Source organism: Manis pentadactyla, chromosome 12, assembly GCF_030020395.1.
Source record: "Manis pentadactyla isolate mManPen7 chromosome 12, mManPen7.hap1, whole genome shotgun sequence".
Lineage (NCBI taxonomy): Eukaryota > Metazoa > Chordata > Mammalia > Pholidota > Manidae > Manis > Manis pentadactyla.
In genome coordinates, this window is record NC_080030.1 from 8,903,392 (window position 1) to 8,925,836 (window position 22,445).

Here is a 22,445-nt window from a genome sequence, read left to right on the forward strand (position 1 = left end):
GCTGATGCAAATTCCTGCCCTTGTGGGGCTGACATTCTAGTGGGGTAGGCAACACACAAAGAACACTGTCACATGCCCATGGGGAATAATAGTAACAATTATCAAGCCCTTGCTTGAGTGCCCAGCCGCGTACTAAATGGCTCCCAGAAAGACTCCACGCCATTTATGGGCCTCTTTGCCCGAGGGACCTCCATTGGCTCCCGCTTCAAAGTTCGAGAGATTCTCAAACCGCTATCAGGTAGGCGGCGTTCTTAACTCCGGTTTACAAATGGGAAAACTGAGGCATACAGCAATTAGAGGCTTGGTGGGTCTAAGATTGGAGCCCAGGTGTGGCTGGCCTTGGAACCCAGACCTTATCCACTGGCTGTGCTGCCTCCCCACCCCGCGGGCGGTCACGCCACCTTGTACCAGGCCTGCGCTGGGCCGCTTCCAGCCCTGGGCCGCGGGGGGAGGGGTGACCTCCCGGGGCTGGGCCCCGGCCAGCCCCGCCCCCTCCGGCCCCCCGCAGCGGCCCAGCTGCAGCGGGCGGGGGCGGAGAGTGGCGGGGGAACCCTGCCCGGGGGGCTGCTGGGAACAGCGAGGTCGAGGGGACAAGGCGGGACACTCCATCCCCCGCCCCAGACGCACGCGCGCTCACACACCTGCGGTCCAGGTGCGATCGCTCTCCTCGCAGGCCCCCGACCGCCGCCCGAGCTTTGAGCGACGGCAGGGGGCGGGGCGGGGCCGTAGGGGGCGGGGCTCTCCCGCGGGGGCGGGGCTCTCTCCCAGGGCCCGGCAGCCGGGCGGCGGCGCGCGGAGGACGTACGGGCGGCGGGACGCAGGGACGGCGGCGGCTGGAGCGCGCGAGGCGAGTAGCCCCCTGGGCCGGGTCGGGGTTCGAGTCCGGTTCAGGGTTAGAGCGTGGTCCCCACCCCACCCCACCCCCAACCGCGGGGCGCGACCTCGCCAGTCTGCACGGGCCGCTGCCTCCAGCTCCACCAGCTGTGTCCAAACTTTCCGGACTTGGAGTGTCTGGGTCTCCACGTCTCAGCCTCCTCCCGGTGTTTGACTCGGTCCCTGCTGTTCGCCCCCAGCCCCCGTCCTCTGTCAGCACCCCTCTCCCTGCCCCTGTCCCGCATCTTGGCAGACCCCTGCCCCTCACCCTGTGTCGGTCCCCTTCTCTACCTCCGTCCCCCCGCCCTGTCCCCCATCGCCTTCCTCCGCGCCCGGGCCGGAGCCAGGCCCCAGGCGGCGGGAAGGCGTTCGGGCGTTCCGCCGGGCTGGGCTTCGGCCTTTAGGCTGGGCCGGCGTGGGGAGGCAGCTGTTTGCCATTAGCCGGGGACCCCGCAGGCTCCGCCCCCTCCATCCTGCGGGTGGGGAGACCCCAGAGACTTCCAGATCGGTCTGGAAGGGGGATTTTAGGGAGACCCCGCCAGACATTCCAGCCTGCCTGGGACCCTTCCCTGAATGGCCCCACCTGTCCCTTCTTGGAATGTCTTGTCCCCCTTTCTGTCCTGTGCCCCATCCGTGTCTCCCTCTCCATCTCATAGGGGTCGAAGGAACTCAGCCACAGACACCCCACCCCATCACCACACTCCCCCGCACCCCTACTTGCTTTCTCGACCTGCAGTCACCCGCGTACACGGAGGGTGGTCAGATTGCTGGAGACTCTCAGACCTCAGTCTCACTGTCTGGGAAATGGGCAGAGGGCTGTGGCGTGGAGAGTGAGGGTGACTCAGTGGGCAGTGGGGGAATCTGCCAGGCTTAGGTTCAAATCCATACCAGCCACTTCCCCTCCAGTGACCCTGGGAAGTCACTGTACATTTCTGTGTCCCCGGATTCCCCATCTGTAGAACAGGGCGGTAGCTATGTAGCTGGTGGTGGCGTTGTGATGATCGAATGACTTGCCAGGTTGATTAAAATAATTCTTACTACTATTCACCCCACTCCTCTCCACCTCCAGAGGCTCGCACAAGGCCACCCAATCCCGTTCCCTGCCTCCAGTCTGTCTCAGGGCTCCAGAAGATATTTTTGATCACCTCCTGGTGTGCAGGGGACAGTCTCCAGGCTGGTGGAAAACCGAATTTGCTACATTCAGTGTCTGTGTGTTCCAGGTTGAAAGAGAGACGTGTGTTCGAAGTGCAGAGAGAGAGGGAGAAAGAAGTGGAGAGAGACGCAGAGACGGAGAGGAGGAGAGACACAGAGAGACATGGAGAGAGACTAAGCAAGGGTTGCACTGGGTGAGAGGCAGGAAGAGCTCAGCTGTCCCTGGAGTCCCAGTCCCGCCTTCATGCCCGGCAGGTGCCCCACCTGGCCCATCCTCCCAGGTACCCACGACCCTGGCACCCACAGGCCAGAACGGGTTCTCTGTGATTGGGGAGATGGGCTGGGGCCTCTGCAGCAGGGTGGGTGGAAGTCAGACAGCAGAAAGGACTGCCCAAGCGCAGGCCGAGGACTGGGGACTGTCGGGTCCTGGCTAGCCTCCAGGGTGGAGGGGGGTTAGTGAGAGGCCCTGGTTGTCCCTCCTCTTTGCAGCCTCCAGGCGCCCCCTCTTGCTTCCTCCGCCCCCCACCCCCATGACTTCCTGGGCCACCGCCTGGCCTTCTATCCCCACTGTGCCCCCAAGCCGGACACGTCTTGGGGGGGCAGGAAGTTCTCGTGTAGCCCGGCAGCGAAACTGTTTATTTTTAGAGAAAATTGTTTCCATAAAGGGGAAAGGCTTTGCTCCTCACTGCTTCCCCCCAACTTTCCCTACACCCCGACCCCAGCTGCTTTGGGGTCCCCTACCCTGACCTCTGTCTCTCTTTTTGCCCCTGCTTCCTGGGATCCTGGCAGGAAGGCCGTCTGCCTGTTACCTCTCCAGCCCTCCAGCCACCTCAGCCCCCATCTGTCCCCACAGTCAGCTCCTGGCCTGAGCTGAGGGGAGGGGGTGCAGGAAGGGTGAGGCCTGTTGGGCCTGGGGCCCCCCAGCCCAGGGGGTCTGTGGAGGCGGGGTTGTGGGAACAGCTGGAGCCTGTCCAGGGGCTGGACAGATGTGCGGGCGGGCCATAAGGTTTGGTTTCTTTGTTCCAGGCTGCGGCCCCCCCTGCGCCCCCCTTTCCACAGCCAGGCTGGGTGTAGGCCCACGAGAGCGTCCCGGTCCAGGAAAGGGGGGGTGTTGGTAGGGGGACAGCCGTAGAGGGGGGTGGCCCTCCTCCCCTCCCCCGCAGTCTCCCGCTGACTGTGGACTCCAACGCCCCCTCGCCCCAGGGAAGCCTCGGCCTGTGCTGCAGGCGATCTGACTCCCAGTCCTCCAGGTGGTTGAGGAACACCTGCAGACCAGAGGATGGCCCAGGTCCTGCATGTACCAGCCCCCTTCCCAGGTCAGGGGTCGCAGGGGGAAGAGGGCCCTGCCCAGGGGCTGGAGGTGGGGGGATACCACCCTGTCTTGGAGCAGAGAAGGGTCCCAGCCTGCGCTGGGGAGGGGAGGGGCGCGGTCCTGCCCTGGGGTCTGAGGGTGGAGGGAGGGACAGTTTGGCCTTGGAGAGCATGAGTGGGGGTCACAGTCTTTCAGGTAAGGGGGTTGGTTTGAGTGGGGAGACAGGCCCTGTCCTGGGGAGTTGGGGGTAGGCATAGGCCCGTCCTGCGAGGGTCTGAGGGGGTGACAGGGCCTTGCTGCAAGTGGGGCCTCTGAGACTAGAAATACACTGGTACGTGCAGGACCCATTCTTTGGGCAGATAAACCGTGACTGTCCGGGAACATCAGCCTTCACCCCGCGATGGGGGCAGCAGAGTTCAGAGGCAGTGGCATTTCTCCCCACCCCAGGGACCCCTGGCCCAGCCTCCCCGCCTGCCTTCCCTGCCAAGGAGTCTGACCCACCCTACTCCGTGGAGACGCCCTACGGCTACCGCCTTGACCTGGACTTCCTCAAGTATGTGGACGACATCGAGAAGGGCCACACACTACGGCGCGTGGCCGTGCAGCGGCGGCCCCGTCTGGGCTCCCTGCCGCATGGCCCTGGCTCCTGGTGGACGTCCACCGAGTCCCTGTGCTCCAATGCCAGCGGGGACAGCCGCCACTCAGCCTACTCCTATTGCGGCCGTGGGTTCTACCCACAGTACGGTGCCCTGGAGGCCCGCGCCGGCTTCAACCCGCGCGTGGAGCGCACACTGCTGGACGCCCGTCGCCGGCTGGAGGACCAGGCATCCGCCCCCACCAGCCTGGGCTCCCTGACCCCCAGCGCAGCAGGTTCAACCAGCTCGTTGGTGGGCGTGGGGCTGCCACCCAATACGCCACGGGGCTCGGGACTGTCCACACCAGTGCCACCCAGCGCCGGGCACCTGGCCCACGTGCGGGAGCAGATGGCAGGTGCTTTGCGAAAGCTGCGGCAGCTGGAGGAGCAAGTGAAGCTGATCCCCATGCTCCAGGTGAAGCTGTCGGTGCTGCAGGAGGAGAAACGACAGCTCACGGTGCAGCTCAAGAGCCAGAAATTCCTGGGCCATCCCGCAGGGGCCCGGAGCCGAGGCGAGCTCTGCCTGGACCTCCCCGAGCCCCCTGAGGGCCTGGCGGCGCTCGGGACCCGGAGCGTGGGCACCTGGGTCCGTGAGCGGGACTTGGGCATGCCCGATGGGGAGGCGGCTCTGGCTGCCAAGGTTGCCGTGCTGGAGACCCAGCTCAAGAAGGCGCTCCAGGAGCTGCAGGCAGCTCAGGCCCAGCAGGCTGACGCCCAGCCCCAGGCCTGGCCACCGCCGGACAGCCCCGTCCGCGCGGACACTGTTCGGGTGGTGGAGGGCCCACGGGAGGTGGAGGTGGTGGCCAGCACCACGGCTGGGGCCCCTGCCCAGAGGGCCCAGAGTCTGGAGCCCTACGGGGCAGGGCTACGGGCCCTGGCAACACCTGGAGGGGCTGAGAGTCCTCCCGTGTTCCGCACCCATGAGGTGGTGGAGACCGTGTTCCCAGCACCCACTGTGTCTACTGGCAGCACCCACCTGGTGAAGAAGATCAGCATCACGGAGCGAAGCTGCGATGGGGCAGCAGGTGAGCCACAGCGGGTAGGGGGCAATGGTGGACGGTCCCTCTTTTTTCCTCTCAACACCAGGGTCCGGCCTCAGCCCCTAGCCTTCCTCCAGACAGGCCACCACAGCTCTGGGAGCCCATCTCCTCATCTGAAAAAAGGGGACAATTGTGCCTCTGGCTCAGTGCTGTAGGGACCACGTGGAGTAAATGAGATTCTAAGTGTGTATCTGTACATCTAACATGTAAGAGTCCAGAAAACAGGAGGTATTGGGGGGGAGGTATTCCCCAGGTTTGCTGGGCAAAAAGCCCTCCCTGTCTATTCAATAAGTGGCAGGAACCAATCTCAGACCATTTTAAGCAATGAAAATGTAATGTGTTGTTCCTGTAACTTAGTGACAACTTCAGGTACAGCTGGATCGAGGTGCTCACATAGCAGGAATCTCCCTTTCTCTTCCTCTGAGCCCCCTGGAGGAGGCTTTTCTCTTAGGCAAGTGCTCTAGGTATCTGACCTTCCAGCTCAGTGGGAAGAGAGCCCCTCAGTCCAAATAGCACCAATAAAAATCCCGGGAGTGGTGCTCATTGACTGGCATGGGTAACATAAGCCAATCACTGAGCCAGTCACAATGTCCCTCACTGCCCAACCCCAGATCCTGGGGGTAGAGGAGCCCCACCTAAATCCTGTGGCCCTTCAGGGAGGAAGGGGATCCTTCCTGGAGGAAGTGCTGAGTCCAGTCCTCATGCCAGGATAGGGGATGTGGGATGTGCAGAGTGGCAGCTGCCCTAGGCCCCTGGGAGAAGTTACCAGGATGATTCATAATAATAACGACAGCTGTTCTTTCTCAAGCACCAGCCGGGTGCTATGCTAAGTGTTTCACCCACAGAAGAGCTAAAGAGGGTGGGCTGTGCAGCCAGGCCACCTGGGTCCAAATTCCACTTCTTGCTGTTTGAGCTTCTCCACCTCTCTGGTCTCCGCGTCCCTGTCTGTGAAGTGGCATGACAATGGTTCTAGCACTCCTGTGAATTAGCACACGCAGTAAGTGTTCAGCCACTGCTTATTGCTGCTTCTGCTGCTAGTTTTCAGGTCAACTCTGTTTATGACTGGGGAAACTGAGGCCTAGGGAGCCTCTGCACTTGCCCTGTGTCCCAGGAAGTGGCCAGGGAAGTGACCAAACCAGGTTCTAAACCCAGGTCAGCCTGAACCTGCAGCCGGGCTCCCAGATGGGGCCCAGGTCCTCATCCTGCCTATCAGAGCCCGGTGCAAGGCCCAGAGGGCGCAGGCCGGAGGGTGGGGACCCAGCTGTGTTTTCTTGCTTGCCATGTTGTTCCTGGCCAGCTGCGGGCACCACCCTTCTGTTCTGTATCCATCCCAGACACCCGGCCCTGTGACTCTGGCCCCCAGCCAGGCGCTGTGCCCAGACCAGCCAGCCTTAGGATCTCTGAGAGGCAACCTCCATTCCAGACAAGCCTCTCAGGGCAGCCATGGGGCCTTCTGCCTGCAGAAAACACAGACATAATGATGTCCCCACGCTATGCATGCTGCCGCCCTGAGAAGTTCCCCCTTGTGGCTCACTTAACTTACTCTTGCTGCAGCCAGCCCCCGTCTCTGCCCTGCTTGAACAGAACTGGAGAGTGCTAATTCATTTTGATGACTTCTTATTCAGCAAACTGTTACCGAGTGCCTGCTTTTTATCAGATTCTCCTAGGCGCTGGGGACACAGCAGTGAACGAGACAGACAAAATCTGCTGCAATAAACAAACGAGACCTCAGTAGATACGTGAAGAAATATAATTTCTCAGAATACACGTTTGAAGCAAATGAAATGGGGCCATGGGGTGGGTAGCAGTTGGATGGTGTGGTGGCCTGGGTTCAGATTCTGGTTTCTCTGCTCCCTAGCTCGCTGCCCCTGAGCAGGTTATTTAACTGCTCTGTGCCTCATTTGCAGATTGGTCCTGACAGCCCAATGTCACTAGATCGATCTGAAGCTTAAACGTGTCTATTTGTATCAAGTGTTCAGTGTGGCACCAGGCACATAGTAGGTGCCTGTCAGGGCTGGGTCCTGCAGGGCTCATAGACTGGGGATAAGCAATATGGGAAATGAAATAGTATGAGGACGTGATCAGTGTTGGCACCACATGTTTGTTCAGGTTTGTTGAGCTCCATTGGGTAGGCCTGGAGGGCTCCTTGGAGGAGGATGCAGGCAGAGCCCAACCTCTGACTTCTAGAATTCTCTGAGTGCTGTAGAAGGGTGGGGAAGGTGAGAGACAGCCTTCCCCTGGGGCTGGGAAAGGCGGGTGGGGCCAGCAGAGGCCTGGAAACCCCACTAAGTCCCATACCCCTGCCTTCAAAGGCATCCCTGAGAGAGAGAGAAAAGGGCAGCCAGGCTCTTGCATCTGACGTTGAAGTTTCCTCTGCTCTGGTCCGAAATGCATTCCTATGAAAGCTATTCATACTCTTCTCGAAAGGCTTGGGAAGTACAGAAAAATCTCAAACACAAAACCCCCAGAAACCCACCACCGCGCAGGTGCAGCTGCTGTCAACCCTTCTGTCCTTCCAAGTTCCTTAATGCAGAAAATAATGTATATCTTTTTCAAGTGTGGCAACACAGAGCTGATGGAGTGTGTTGTGGTTGCTTTACTTTATTCTTAAAAGCACTTGGGCAACCCTTGCTCCAGGCTTTTTTTTTTTTTTTTTTTGTATTTTAATTCATTTACATCTCAAGCACCTCTAGGAGGTAAGTGCTGTGTTTATCCCCATTTTACAGACGAGGAAACTGAGGTGGGGAGGCTGCCCACAGTTCTTGAAACCAGGATTTAAACTCCATCGTAGAGTTTTTGATTGAACGGACTGCAGGGGCATTTGTATAGTTATAACATCTTGGAACCGGGATGTTATTTCTGTGGAAACCCAGCTGACTCCTGAACGGTGCCAGCCCTGGGCAGTCAAATACCCACGTACATCTTTTGACTCTCTAAAAATGTAGCTGCTACTACTAGTTGATCAAAAGCCTAAGCGGTAACATGAATAGTCATTTATTGAAGAAAACTCAACATAACGTAACATGAATAGTCATTTTATTGAATAATACATTTATTGAAGAAAACTCACCTTTAAGTGGAACCGTGCAGTTCAAACCCATGTTGTTTGAGGGTTGACTGTATACTTAATACAAAAAAAAATTGCACATGTTTAATGGGTACATTTTGATGAGTTTGCTCCCTCTAAGCAGGTACAGGCGATATGTAAATGAAGGAGCATGGCTGTGTGAAATTCAGTTGCATGTAGTTTTCACACGTCCCAAGTTAGAACCCTTCTTTTAACTCTTTTCCAGCCATTTGAAAATGTAAAACCCAGGGCCAGGGCCATAGTCTGTCAGCCTCTACTCTGCCATTCACCGCCCTCCCCTCCTTTGAATGTCCTTCCTTGCCATGCACCTTCCAGAAGCTTCCATGGATATTTGGGTGTCCTTGAAAAATATGCCCAGTGTGTGTTTAATTTCCTTAAATGGTGTTATTGTGCTTTAGGGAAAAAAAAAATCTTACTCTGTTTCTTATTTTTTCTCCTCTCTGCACACTATTTTTGAGCTCTCCACCCCCACGTTTGTAAATCTGGCTTGTCACTTTTAATGACTACATAGATTTCTGCCTTAGGTATGTGTTATGTTTTTCTTACCCAGTCCCCTCTTGGTGGGCACCTGGATTACTTCCAACTCCTGGCTGCCTTCAGTAGTGCCGGGGACGTCCTCACATGTCCCCTCCCATGGGGTTGGTGAATCACAGGGAATGTACAACTTCACTTCCAGTTTTGTCTGATCCTCTCCAGAAAAGTTCTCCCTGTCCGTAACTCCCACCAGCCACACTTGGGTCTGAGGTGCCCATTTCCTGACATTGCCACCAACATGCAGTTTTATCTATCTTTCTAATTGCCCGCTAATGCTGGTGCAAAGTGGCTTCTCCTTGCTGTTTTCGTTTGCACGTCTTTAATTTCTGGTGGCTTTGGGCATCCCCATGTACGTTTAATAAGATTCCTCTGTGAATCACTTACTTGTAACCTTTGTCCATTTTCCTTAGGGCAATTTTCAGGTGTTCCTGGCATATTCCAGAATAGGGGTTGGCAAACTACACACAGCCTCAGGGCCAAATGCAACCAGCTGCCTGTTTTTATATGGCCCGCAAGCTAAGAATGATTTTTATGTTTTTAAGTGGGTGAGCAATATGAAAAGAAGAATAATGTTTTGTGACATGAGCAGAATTATGAAATTCAAATTTGTTAACACGAAGCCACACCCGTACATTTATATACCGTCTAGGGCGGCTTTTGCGCTATTTGCCCCTGAGATCTTATGGCCCACACAGCTGAAAATACTTCCTATCTGGCCTGCTACAGAAAATGTTTGTTGACTCCTGTTTTAGAAAATCCCTTGCCCATTTTTGGCACTATGAATTCTGTCGATGAGCTTTGTCTATGAGGTTTTTTTTCCAAGCAGAAATAATCTCATTGGATATAAACTCATTGGGTTTTTCTTCCATTTTTTTCTTGTTTTCTTGAGATATGATTGACATATAACATTCATTTAAGGTCTATAAATCAGTAATTAGACATTTGTATTGCAAAAAAATGACCAAAATAAGTCTAATTAACATCTATCACCTCACAGAGTTACAAATATCCTTTTCTTGTGATGACTACTTTTCAGGTCTGCTCTCTTCGCAGCTTTGGAATTTACAGCACAGTATAGTTAACTATAGTCACCATGCTGTGTATTCCATCACCAGGACTTATCTTACAGCTGAAGTCTGTACGCTTTGATTCCCTCAGCCGTGTCCCCCCACCCCCTGCCTCTGGTAATAACCACCAGTCTGTTCTCTGTATCTATATGAGTCCGTTTTCTTTCAATTCCACACGCAGGTGAGATCAGCTTCTGTTTCTCCTATTATGGTTTGTGCTTTGAGGAAGTTTTAAAGGAATATTTCGTCTTCCTGAGGCCCCTGATATCCTACTACCTTTTCCTCCTGTAGCTTTATAGCTGTACCTTCGTACTGATTCTTCAGAGATCATTTTCTGTGTTATGGTGTGAGGTAGGGATCCAGCTTGATTTTGCTTGGGTAGAGAAAGATGCCTTTCCCAGCATCAGACCGCAGAGCCCGCCCTTTACCCCTGCTTTGTGGGCACCCCCCAGTTTCCTCCGATGGGGACTGTGCTGGCATTGTTCCTTCAGCTCTTTCTTCCTTCACAACGCCTGCTGTTTTGACTATTGTAGCTTTGGAATATACTTTACTTTCTCCTAGGCCAGGTTCCCCTCTGCCCTTTTCTATAAAATTGCCTTAGCTGGTCATAGCTTTTTGTTCCTCCATATAAACTGTGGTACCCGTTTGCCCCTTCCCCCCAGTGGAATAACAGTAATACATATTACCCGTTTTATTTTTTTCACTGATTTTTTAGCATCAAAGCATCTGACCTCATGCTGGCAGCTTTTGCAGGCAGGGCCTGCTTTTCCCTTGGGGCACAAATATCCACTTCCTTTTTATTTTTTCACTGTTAAAAAATGGTGGTAAACAACATACAACGTGAAACGTACCATCTCAACCATTTTTGAGTGTCCAGTGTCATTAAGTGCGTTTGCATTTTTGTGCCGCCGTCCCCATCCTCCATCTCCAGAACTTTCTCATTGTGCCAAACTGAAGCTCTGTCTGCATGAAACACTAGCTCCCCACCCCCTCCCTGAGCCCATGGCCCCCGCCATCTCTTTTCTGTCTCTGTGAATCCGACTCCTGTGGGACCTCCTGCAAGTGAGATCAGACAGGATGTGCCCTTTTGTGACGGGCTTATTTCACTGAGCATAATGTCGCTTCATCTGAATTTTTTTTGACCCTCCCAGTTGTTTAAATCAGGAGCCCTGAGTGTGGGGCAAACGTGTTGCTGGTGAACTGGCCCGTCTGCCTCCTGACACATTCTACTTGGCCACATAATTTTTTGTTTATTTGATGTGAATTTATTGACAGGGTTTTAAAAAACAAAACAAAACAGGAGATTCACATAAAAACCAGCGTTTGCTTTTGCTTTTGGTTCCCCAGGGGGAGTCTGAGCTACAGCTCTGGAATTGGCCTGGCCGGGCCACACCCTGGGCTGGGGAGCCGTCAGACGTCCTTAAGGTCCAAGTGTCGCATCGCTCTAAGTGCTTTGCTCCTGTTGCATGTTTACTCCCCGTTCTTAAGTTGAGCGTCACCCTCGGACTTGAGGAAGTTGTTACATTGTGTATCAGAAACTTTTAACCTTTAAAGGGAATTAAACAGACTTGGTTTGTTTAAGGGTCCTGGGACCAATGGCAGGAAGGAGGTGTCCCGGGGAAGCGGTGACATGGAAGCCACTTGGCCTGGGGTGGGGGGACCTCAGTGGTTCTGAGACAAAGACGACCGCTCAGAGTGGCAGCCAGACTTCTGTCCCTGGCTGGTAATGCAGGGCTGGAGCTCCCTGCCACCGCCATTCATGCCCAGGGGGGCAGTGGGCACCCTTGGAGCTGGTGGCCACAAAGTCACCTTTGTCCTCAGGCCTACCTGGTTGGGTTTTTTTCCAGTTGTGATAAAAATATATATAACGTGAAAGTTACCATCTTGCCATTTTTAAGAGCCCCGCTCGGCAGCACGAAACCCATTCATATCGTTGGAACCACCCCCGCCGTCCCTGTCCAGGACCTCCGCGTCTTGCCAAACTGAAGCTCCGCCTGCTAGGGTTCGAATTTTTATTTTCTCGTAGCACTTATTGTTTCTTTTCCCTAATTATTAAAGTAACACCTGCATCATGTTAAGAAGGAAGCCGGACCCAATGTGATGACCCACAACACAGGCCTGCTTTTATTTATTTATTTATTAAGAAAATGTTAAGATGGTCCATTTTAATTAAAATTTTGTAACTGCAGTATGTTATAAAACAGTAGTACAATAGGATTCATTCACTTATTCATTCAACAAATATTCACTGAGTGCTTGAAGGGCTGGGCTCTGCTTCTAGTAATAAAAATAAAGCGATGGAGCACGCAGACAAGGCCCCTGTGCTCACCAAGCTGGCGTTCTAGTAGATTCCACGTTTAAACAGAAATGTCTAGGAAACGGTCTTGGGACTTAGAAAACCAGATATCAAATGATGGCATCTTTAAGTGGATGGGATTATAATTTGTCTAATGTTCTTTTCCATTTTGATTTTCCTATATAAGTAGACATTGCTTTTATTTAATTAATTTATTTTTTATTAAGGTATCATTGATATACACTCTTATGAAGGTTTCACGTGAAAACCATTGTGGTTACTACATTCACCCATATTGTCAAGTCCCCCCCATACCCCATTGCAGTCACAATCCATTAGTGTAGTGAGATGCCACAGAGTCACTACTTGTCTTCTCTGTGCTACACCGTCTTCCCTGTGACCCCACACACACCATGTGCACCAATCATAATACCCCTCAATCCCCTTCTCCCTCCCTCCCCACCTGCCCTCCCACACCTCCTCCCCTTTGGTAACCACTAGTTCCTTCTTGGAGTCTGTGAGTCTGCTGCTGTTCTTTTCTTTCAGTTTTGCTTCACTGTTATACTCCACAAATGAGGGAAATCATTTGGCACTTGTCTTTCTCTGCCTGGCTTATTTCACTGAGCATAATGTCCTCCAGCTCCATCCATGTTGTTGCAAATAGTAGGATTTTTCTTTTCATGGCTGAGTAGTATTCCATTGTATGTACCACGTCTTCTTTATCCATTCATCTACTGATGGATACTTAACACAGGCCTGCTTTTATAAAAAATCGTAACATTGAGTCTCAGCAAAATATAGTCTACAAGGCTCTTGAATTAACAGATAATCCCCGTGTGCTGGTGGCAACATAGGTGCTATCCTAAGCCCCTTCCTCCAAGTTACTCTCTTTAATCTACACAATAATACCGTGATGTGGGAAATCATTTGCCTAAAGCACAGAGAGGTTAAGTGATTTACCTGAGGCCACACAGCTTGTTCATGGGAGATTCAAGTCTCCACTGGGACCACTCAGCTTGACCGTGAGCAAACCTTGTTTCCAGTTAACACTCAGTATGATGATGTTGGAGGGGAGGTGACCAGCATGATCGTGGAGCATGTCACAGGGTCCTACCTGTTCCTGACCAGCAGCTGGGGCAGGCAGCAGACCCAGCGTTGGAATCAGAGCCTGCCTTCCATTTGCTGGGTGTCCTTGGGCAACCCTCTGTGCCTCAGTTTCCTCATCTGTAACAGTCAGACTCTTGGGCTGGGGAGATTTGGTGAAGGAACGCAAGCATCAGCTCTCAGAGCACCTGGCCCGGGATGTGTGACCCCGAGGAGGTGGCTGTTTCAGTTGTTCCCCCCAGAAACAAGCTCCCCTTGTGCTGCCCCCGCAGGTCCCCCACAGGCTCCTGCAGAGTCGTCCTTGTCACCCCGAAGGTCTGCAGAGGCCTGCATGGCCCAGCCTGAGAAGAATGCAGGTGGGGTGCCCACCCAAGACACCACCAGCAGGGAGTCCACCAGGCAGGCAGCCTCGTGTGAGGCAGAAGAGGCCAGGGGTGCAGGTAAGCGGAGGTGCCCACCAGGGGGATGGGGCACCAGAGGCTAGGCCCAAGGCCAGACTCTGGGGGACTCACACCACCCTCTCCCCAGGTGGGCCCCAGGTGGGCACGCGGTCCATCATGAGGCGCAAAGAGGAGCCCGCCGACCCCATGGCCAGTTGGAGGAGCCCCCAGTTTGTGGGGGTCAATGGCGGGTGAGAACAGCCCCCGCCCCACACACACACCCTCTCCTCAGCTTCTCCCCTCCTACCTGTGGCTCGATCGTGACCGGGGACCCTGTCCAAGCCCCTTGCTTTGGCTCGTTTATTTAACCAAAGCTCGGCAGGCAGATGAGGGGCCTGGGTCTCCCTGCCTTGCCGGAGCTCCTCCCGAGCAGGGGTCTGTCCCCATGGCCCCAGGGCCAGGGCAGTAGCCGCTGCACCACATTGCTCCTCAGCAGGTGCCGGGCTCGGCGCCCTGCCCCGACCAGGCTCCCGACCCAGTGGAACCTCGGGCACCAACGGGAGCAATGATGGGGGACGCTCAGGCCATGGGGGGGCCCTTGGGGAAGGCCACGTGTGCCCAGGGAGGCCACCCAAGGAGGGGACATGTGTGTTGCAGGACAGGCAGGAGCTAGCGAGGTGAAGGGCGTAGGGTGGGAGGGCCTGCCTCGTGGAGGGCAGGGCCTAGACGGACCCTCAGAGGTGGGAGGAAGCAAGAGGCACGGGAGCGCGGGGCTCAGGGACGGTGAGGGGCCTCGAATGCTGAGCCCAGAAGCTGAGACTTTGTCCAGAGGTAGCAGGGAGCATGAGGGAGTCCGTTCACAGCCAGCTCTGATTGAGGGACGCCTGTGTGAGGGGCAGAGCGTGAGCAGTACCGAAGGGCAAAAGGAAAGGTAGTAGGCCTTCCTGCCCCCCAGCGCGATCGGAGCCGCCGCTCGTATTTATCAGGCACTGAACCGACTTCGCACCAGGAGCTGTGAGCCGCATCCCTGCAGTTCCTGAGGGCGGTGCTGCTACCAGCCCCGTTGCACAGATGCGTAACTGAGGCCCAGAGAGGTCAGGTGGTCAGAGCTCCATGTCCCGCCTTTGCCACGTCCTGTTCTTCCTTTCCAGGTATGAGTCCTCCTCCGAGGACTCCAGCACAGCAGAGAACTTCTCCGACAACGAGAGCACAGAGAATGAGGCCCCAGAGCCGGAGCAGAGGGTTCCAAGTGTGGCCGAAGCCCCCCAGCTCAGGCCCTCGGGGATGGCGGCCGCCAAGACCAGTGGAGAGGAGTGCCAGCTGTCTCAGGAGTCTCCGCGGGTGCCCGCAGCTGAGGGGGCGTCAGGATCAAGTTCGGAGGAAGAGATCCGGTCAGTTTTCTGTGTGGGAGGATTTCCCTCAGGGCTGCGTGGGGGACCTCTGCCTCCAACCCCATGATTCATGCCTTTGGAGGGAGCTGCCTGTCAGTCATGCACACATTAGTCTGAATTAGTGAACCAGCACCTTTTTCCTTCTGGTGTTCTGAAGGTCTGAAGGCTTTGATAAAGGGCCTGATGAGGACAATTTGGGCTGTTGAGTTTACAATTTAGGATTTGAGAGGTAGGCAGAATTTGTCCGTAAGCCATCCACCTTCTTTGGAACACTTGCCCCACCTGCCCATCCTGTTTATGTTTGTTTTTCTTTTCCCTGATGAAAAATCTGCCCTGTGGGAAGAGATTTTCCATCCACCACTGGCCAGTTGGAAAAAACTGGCCTGTGTGTCCACTTTCCCTCAGGATCTGTGTGTTCCCCATGTGTGCCCCTTGGGGTGTAATGTAAAAGCATGCCCCTGGGGAAGGGGGTAGGTCTGAGATTCCGCCACTCAGGTGAGTCCTGACAGGACTGGGCGAGTGCCATGTTAGCACTGATGCCCTCTCCAGGCACCCCAGCTCAGTGCGGGGAGTAGGAGACACCCAGGAGGCTGAGGTGGGTGCCCCCAAGATAAACTCCCTGCTTGTCTGTCCCCGGCAGGATGGAGCTCAGCCCCGACCTCATCTCAGCCTGCCTGGCCCTGGAAAAGTACCTGGACAACTCGAATGCCCTCACGGAGCGGGAGCTGGTACGGTGGGGCCCTGGGCCTGGGGGCCCTCCTTCTCTTCCACCCAAACCCAGCTTCTCATCCAGAGGCCCTGCCTGGGAGCTGTTGGGGGGTGCTTGAGTCCTGGCCTTGGAATGGGGTGGGGGGGCGCCCAGGATGGTGGCCTGAGGGCAGACTGGGCCTCCAGTTCCTGCTCTTTAGGGGGCCTGAGGAAGGGGCTGCCGTACTTCCCTTTCTGGGCATCTCCACTTGCTGTTGAAGATCCTATCCAGGGTGGTGGTGCTCACACCTTCCTCTGGGGACATATCTGGGGTTGCAGTGTCTACACTTCCCCTCGGAGTCCTTGTCCGGGATAGGGACACTATGCTTTTCACTCCAGGGGGCTAGTCTGGGGTGGGGTGCCCTTGCTTCTTCACAGCTCTGGTTCAGGACGGGGTGCCCACACCCACGCGCCCCCTCCTGGGGCCTAGTCTGGGAGCAGGTGGGCCGCCACCGCCCTCACGCCCAGCTCCCCCCACCGCCCCGAATCCAGAAGGCGGCCTACACCACGGTGCTGCAGGAGTGGCTGCGCCTGGCCTGCCACAGCGACGCCCACCCCGAGCTCGTGCGGCGCCACCTGGTCACCTTCCGGGCCATGTCCATGCGGCTGCTGGACTACGTGGTGAACATCGCTGACAGCAACGGCAACACGGCGCTGCACTACTCCGTGTCTCACGCCAACTTCCCCGTGGTGCGGCAGCTGCTCGGCAGCGGTGAGCCTGCAGGCGGGGCCATGGGGAGGTGGTGCCCTCGGGTCCAATGGGGGCGGCACCTCCCTTACAGTCTGTTGAAAAAGCTGCCCTCCCTGTCCAGTGGGAAGGCCCGTCCCCCAGTGTGGTGTTCGATGTCCTTCCCCGCCGGAATGATTGGGGGACGCTGCCCTCCCCACTTACCAGGGAGATATAGGCCTTACCCACAGCCCCCGTGTACTGGGAAGGGCATTTATGATCTTACAGAAAACATGTGGACTTACGTGCCCCCCACGGGCCCCTGTGTGATGAAGGGGCACCTCCAACACCCTAGTCTGAGAGAAGGACATGGTCCCCAGTCAGGCAGGAAGGAACGTGCCCTGCCCTACCCTCAGCGGAGACAGCCTCCCTCCCTGGGTGCTGAAGGAGGCCGAGCCCACGATCTAGTGGAGGAGACATAAGCCAGTCCACAAGGGACCAGCTCTTCCAGATGAGGGGGGAACACTGCTCCAATTCTCAGCCCTAAACCTGGGTGCCAGTGTCGGGGCTTCAGTCCCATGCAGGAGGCATAGCCCTCCCTTTAGGGAGTTCCTCTTTAATGGGCTGGCATAGTGGAGGCCCTGGGGCAGAATGGGAGAATTGGGCCACACCGAGACTGACAGCAGGATGTGGTGGCATCCTGGGGGACCCTCCCCCAGCCCTGAGGCAGGCCTGGCCAGCGCCAGTGGGGTCTGAGGGCTCGCGTCCTCCTTCCCACCTCTGCCCCCAGGTGTCTGTCGGGTGGACAAGCAGAACCGCGCCGGCTACAGCCCCATCATGCTCACCGCTCTGGCTACTTTGAAGACCCAGGACGACATTGAGACTGTCCTGCAGCTCTTCCGCCTTGGAAGCGTCAACGCCAAAGCCAGCCAGGTACGGGCCCTCAGCACTGCAGACCCGGTGGCCCTTCCTGCTTATTAAGCCCTGAGTTGCACCAACACCAAACATGATCTCACTCTGTGCCCAGGGGAGAGTCCCCACTCCGCAGACAAAGAAACTGAGGCTCGGAGGAGTCCTTTCCTCAAGGTCAAACTAGAGGAGATGGGATTTGAATCCAGGTGGCCTAGCTCCAGAGCCATTCTCAGTGACCTGTGATAAAGGACCTTCTGGTGGAAATGGGGTGTGGGAGGGCACAGGAGGCACCTGCCTTTCTTAATCTGACACCGTCCCACATTCTTCTTGGTAAGGCACTGGGAAGGCCCAGCGGTGGGAAGGATTTCAGGAGGTGCAGGTGGTGGCCGGCGAACAAGGGTGGTGGTAGCATCAGAGTATTCGGGAACTGTGGAAGGTTCCATAGCAGGGGCGTCATGCCTTGGGGCCTGTGCATACACCTGTTCTTTGCCCTGCCCAGGCGGGGCAGACAGCCCTGATGCTGGCAGTCAGCCACGGGCGGGTAGACGTGGTCAAAGCCCTGCTGGCCTGCGAGGCGGATGTCAACGTGCAGGATGACGACGGCTCCACTGCCCTCATGTGCGCCTGCGAGCATGGCCACAAGGAGATCACGGGGCTGCTGCTGGCCGTGCCCAGCTGTGACATCTCCCTCACCGACCGCGTGAGTCCCCACCCAGGCCCGCCCCCCGGTGGAGGGGGGGGCAGGAGCACGGCAGGGGGCCTTGTCACATGTCACAGCCAGGGATGCTTTACAGGATGGGAGCACGGCTTTGATGGTGGCCTTGGACGCAGGGCAGAGTGAAATCGCGTCCATGCTGTACTCCCGCATGAACATCAAGTGCTCGGTGAGTCTCAGGCCCGGGCAGGGCAGGGGCTGGGGGGCTCTGGGAGGAGATGGGTGTCTGTGGAAGACCGACTGTGTATGGAACTGATGCTGAGACTTAACAGTGTCATGTACGGGTCGAACCTTCATTTGTTGAGCCTTATGAGAAGATGCTCAGAAAGCTGAGATTACGTGGTAGGTGTGGTGTATCCCAGCCTGGATCCATCTAGTTCCGGATGCATGCTCTTAATTACCATTCACTCGTTTGAGAAATATTCACAGAGCACCTATCACATGATAGCCCTGTTCTAGACCCTGCAGTCACAGCACTGACAAAAGCTTCTGCCCTCATACAGCGGATATTCTAGTAAGAGACACAATAAGCAAATCGGTGTATCACAGCCAGGGGACAGTGAGTGCCAGAAAGAAATACAGAACAGGTCAGGGGGATGGTGAGTGGTGCAGGAGCTATTGTAGACATCGGGGAAGAGGTGACATTTGAGCCAACGCCTGAGAAAGTGGGGGAGCAAGTTCTGTGGCTCCCCAGGTGGAATGAACAGCCAGTGCAAAGGCCCTGAGGTAGGAACACACCTGGTATTTGAGGAGCACCAGGGAGCCCAGGGGGAGGAGATGCAGGCAGGGAGGTGACACCATAGGTCATGCAGGTTTGGAGGTCCCAGTGAGGACTCTGCCTTTTATGTGAAACATGTCACTGTATTAAAGGCCCTGAGAAGGCCCGCTGTAAAGAAACCTAACCTAACTGTGTGTAATTCGGCATTTCTCTTATCTGACCATAGAAATCTGGGTTTTGTAAAAATCATGCTTGTTAGCAAAACACTCTTCTGGAAGCATAGCAGGAGCATAGCATTGACACTTGCTGTGTCCTGAGCACCTGATGGAGCAGAAAGCCCTTGCAGTCCTATGGACTGTATCCTAAGTGCCTCCCAGGCATGATTTCTTCAACCCTCCCTAATAACCTGATTCAATCGCAGGGAATACTGTTATTTTCATTTTTCAGGTAGGGAAACTGAGGTTTAGAACGGTTACCTCCCTGACCCAAAGTCTCACAGTGAGGAAGCTGGAGGCCCCAGGGTCCACCTGAGTGCAGACTGTGGGCAGGGGCCTCGCCACCGCCCCCCTGCTCAGCTCCACCTTGCGCCCACCCTGGCCTCCCTCAGCCACGCCCAGGGCCAGACTCAAGGGCGGCAAGGCAGGTGTCCGGTCCCTAGATGGTCCCGCAGAGAGCAGGTCGCAGATCCAACCCACCCTCCTCCCACCTGGCTCCCAGGTTCTCACTGAGGCTCCAAGGTTTTCGCTCCCAAGGGCGTCGGGACCGCTGGGCCTCCAGCGCCGCACTCGGGGTCACCTGGGGAGCAGCTGTGGGCCTTGGTTTCCTCAACTGGAAGATGAGGTGATGGCTGGAGTGGTGTCCTACTGTCTGATGTGTGGTCCTACCCCCAAGGACTCCTGAGAGTCCAGCCCTCTGTCGTCGTCTCCCTGGACCACTGCTGTTGCCCCTGCCCTGGCCCCGGGCTGCCACACTTAACACTCCCTGCAGTCTGCTCCCCCCACAGCAGCCAGAGGTCACTGTGAACACCCGAGTCAGGCTACATGGCTCCCTCTTCTGTGGATCCCTCCTCACTTGGAGAAAGAGCCAAAGTCATTCCCCAAAGCCCCCCAAGCCTGGCAGGACCACCCTCCCCCCAAAGACCTCCTTCCTCTCCTTCTCCCTCTGCTCCAGCCACACTGGCCTTACTGCTGCTCATGCCTCAGGGCCTTTGCACTTGCTGTTTCCTCTGCCTGGAATGTCCTGCCCCTTAGCTGGCCCCTCACCATTGCTCAAGCCCAGACGTTGTCCTCCCTGACCCCCGCTCTCCCCTTTCTTCCTCATCCATCCCTCATCCCTGATGGAAGTCATCCCCCCAGCATCTCCCCACATCACCTCCTTGAGGCCAAGGGACCAACCAAGGCCTCTGGTTCACTCAGGGCAGACACAGCGCCAGCTGACCGAGTCGGTGCCTCGCCTTGCAGGCAGCGGAAAGGATGCCGGACAAAAGGGGTCTGCTTCTCGTTTCAGTTTGCGCCCATGTCAGATGATGACAGTCCCACATCATCCTCCGCAGAAGAGTAGCCGCCAGAGGGACCGACCCGTGCCTGAGCAAGCGAGCCGGCCCTCCTGCCTGGGCCCTTGTCCCTTCTCTGCCCCCTCCCTGGCCAGCGCCCCCGCTGGACCCACCAAGGCCCAAGTCTCAAAGGCAAGGGGGCTTTTCCTCTTCTTCCCTGGGGAGCCACCGACAGCCACAAGACGACAGCTTCAGGAGGGTTTTTCTCAGTGCCCCAGTTCAAAGCAGCCGCAGTGCAGACCAGACCAGAGCCGAATTCTTACATAAATTGGCGCCAGTGGCTGATGCCGGGACGTGGGTTTATGAAGAATTCTGAGAACAATCAACTGGCAATTATGGATGGAGGAAGTTGAGAGGGAAAAATCGTGTGTTTTTGAATCATGGGTCTGGGGAGGGTGGGGAAAACCTATCCCTTGTTGCCAAATTTTCGTTGAAATCGTTCGTTGAAAATGGCTAGAATCGCATATTTTCACGTTCATCCTGAATGTCATTATGCCTGGGGCACGTCTGGGGTGGCTCACCCGCCCCCCTCACCTCCCCACATGTAATTGTCTGGTATAGAATAGAGTTTTGTCCACTACCCCCGCCCCCCGAGACGGCTTTCTTGGGGGGATTTCCTTCTGGTGTCTTCACAGAACAGATTCTGTCCTTGTCACCCGGGCTAGGAAGTTCAGTCCTCCATTCTGCTTTGTCACTGCCATTCCAGTGGGGCGCTCAGGACCCACCCAGCAGCCGGGCTGTGTGAGCTGTTCACATGGAGAAATTACCCAGGAGTCTGTCCCATCCCTGCATGGAGGGTCTGGCAAATATTAATTTTCCTAGAAAATCCTTCAGACCCGGAGATGCAGGAAATGAATCCAGTTCCCAGCGCAGCTGCTCAGTCCCTGGGCCTAGAATCCTGGTACCGGGGCCGTCCTTACCCTCCCCAGACTCCAGACCTCAGAGGAAATCAAACAGGGCATGTGCTTGTTGGCGAAACCCAGGTTGAGCTCCACAAACTCCATGTGTGCACAATTAAAAGTTGGCTGCCCCTGAGGGCTCCCAGTGCAAACTTAAAGCGATAGCTTTGCCGAAAACCAAACAAGGGCCAGCTGGGGTTTTATTTATTTTTTTAACAACCTACAGGCGTCCCCGAGCTGCCTGCTGGAAATAGGGCCCGCCAGACACACGCAGTTTCCTTCGTGGCCTGTGTTGTCCGCCAGAATCTCAACATACATTTTCTCTCCTGTTTCTTTATGAACACACACACAAAAAGGATGGGTTCTGAGCCTCCAGAAGGGCCTGCGGCAGGGAAGGAAGGTCCCTAGCTAGTAGGTGTCCTCTGCCCTCTTACCCCATTCTCAGCTCAGCCACCACAGCAGGAGAGAGCAGTTCCTGAGAGCTATGTTCCTTCGGCAAAGCGAAGTGCTGGCTTCTCTCCTAGAAAAGTAGGTTTCTTGGCTTGACGGAGCGTGGCTTGCTTTGATGTCGTTTGGAAGGATGCACCTAAGACAAAAGAGTTTAGCTAGTCAAGAGAGAGAGAGGGAGTGAGTGTGTGTGTGTGTGTGTGTGTGTGTGTGTGTGAATCGGAGAGAACAAATCAAATCTGATGAGGCCCACCGCCGGTGTCTGATGGAAAGCCGCAGCTGTGGGGAGCTTTGAGAAGCGGTGCAGGAGTTGTGCGCCTCTGTGTCCAGCCCCGGAGCCAGCGGGTGTGTTTATTTTAAGCTCTGAGAAGCCGCTCATTTACCACCCAGATAAGTCCGTATCTGTCCCTGCGTTCCCTTCCTCCTGGCCCCACTGGGCCTGGCGTGGTGGGCTACAGCGGGCCCGGCCTTCATCCTTGTACTCTTCTCACGTGTATTCATGACCTTTAACTTCACTTTCCAACCACGGTACGTCCATGAAGACAGTATTACACTTAAATGAAGTATTCCTTTTTGTAATCGTTTTTTTTAGAAAGTGAAGGAATTTAATAAAGCTGCCTTATGATAATGCGCCAGTGTCTGGTGTTTGCCTCACTGTAGTCCTCTTTGAGCTTTAAAATGGATCTCTTTTTAAAACTTGACTCACTTTAAACAATGTTGAAAGCTACAGAAAAGTGGCAAGACTGTTACAGTGAACTCCCTTATGCTCTGAGCTACGCCCATGGTCCCATACTGAAGCCACCAGCCACATGGGGCTATTTCCATTTAAATGTTAAATTATAATGAACGTGTGCCCAGTAGTCACACCTGGCTGGTGACTCCTGTATATTGAGCTGTTATAAAATATATAAAACACT

At 55.5% G+C, this 22,445-nt stretch overlaps 1 protein-coding gene across 11 annotated transcripts; it reads left to right on the forward strand.

The window, feature by feature from the left end:
• Positions 1-6: 6 nt before the first annotated feature.
• Positions 7-22,158, forward strand: KANK2 (KN motif and ankyrin repeat domains 2). 11 transcript variants are annotated; one of them, XM_057489900.1, is made up of 13 exons: positions 122-847; positions 2,094-2,306; positions 3,276-3,341; positions 3,679-4,996; positions 13,373-13,540; positions 13,629-13,731; positions 14,632-14,871; positions 15,512-15,599; positions 16,111-16,330; positions 17,076-17,218; positions 17,697-17,897; positions 17,992-18,081; positions 20,137-22,158. In XM_057489900.1, the coding sequence occupies exons 1-13, from the start codon at positions 137-139 to the stop codon at positions 20,188-20,190; spliced, it is 3,615 nt and encodes a 1,204-aa protein (XP_057345883.1). In that variant the 5' UTR covers positions 122-136; the 3' UTR covers positions 20,191-22,158. The 11 variants fall into 11 exon arrangements, with proteins under 11 accessions (XP_057345893.1, XP_057345883.1, XP_057345884.1 ...); XM_057489901.1 differs by having other exon boundaries at positions 2,094-2,219; XM_057489904.1 differs by lacking the exon at positions 2,094-2,306 and having other exon boundaries at positions 779-847; positions 3,229-3,341.
• Positions 22,159-22,445: the final 287 nt, after the last annotated feature.

Excerpts from the sequence above, each read along its gene's own strand:
- KANK2 (XM_057489900.1), top strand. The coding sequence starts at position 137 with ATGGCTCCCAGAAAGACTCCACGCCATTTATGGGCCTCTTTGCCCGAG. Across the intron at positions 4,997-13,372 it reads AAGCTGCGATGGGGCAGCAG|GTCCCCCACAGGCTCCTGCA; the intron begins GTGAGCCACAGC and ends CTGCCCCCGCAG. Across the intron at positions 15,600-16,110 it reads CCCTCACGGAGCGGGAGCTG|AAGGCGGCCTACACCACGGT; the intron begins GTACGGTGGGGC and ends CCCCGAATCCAG.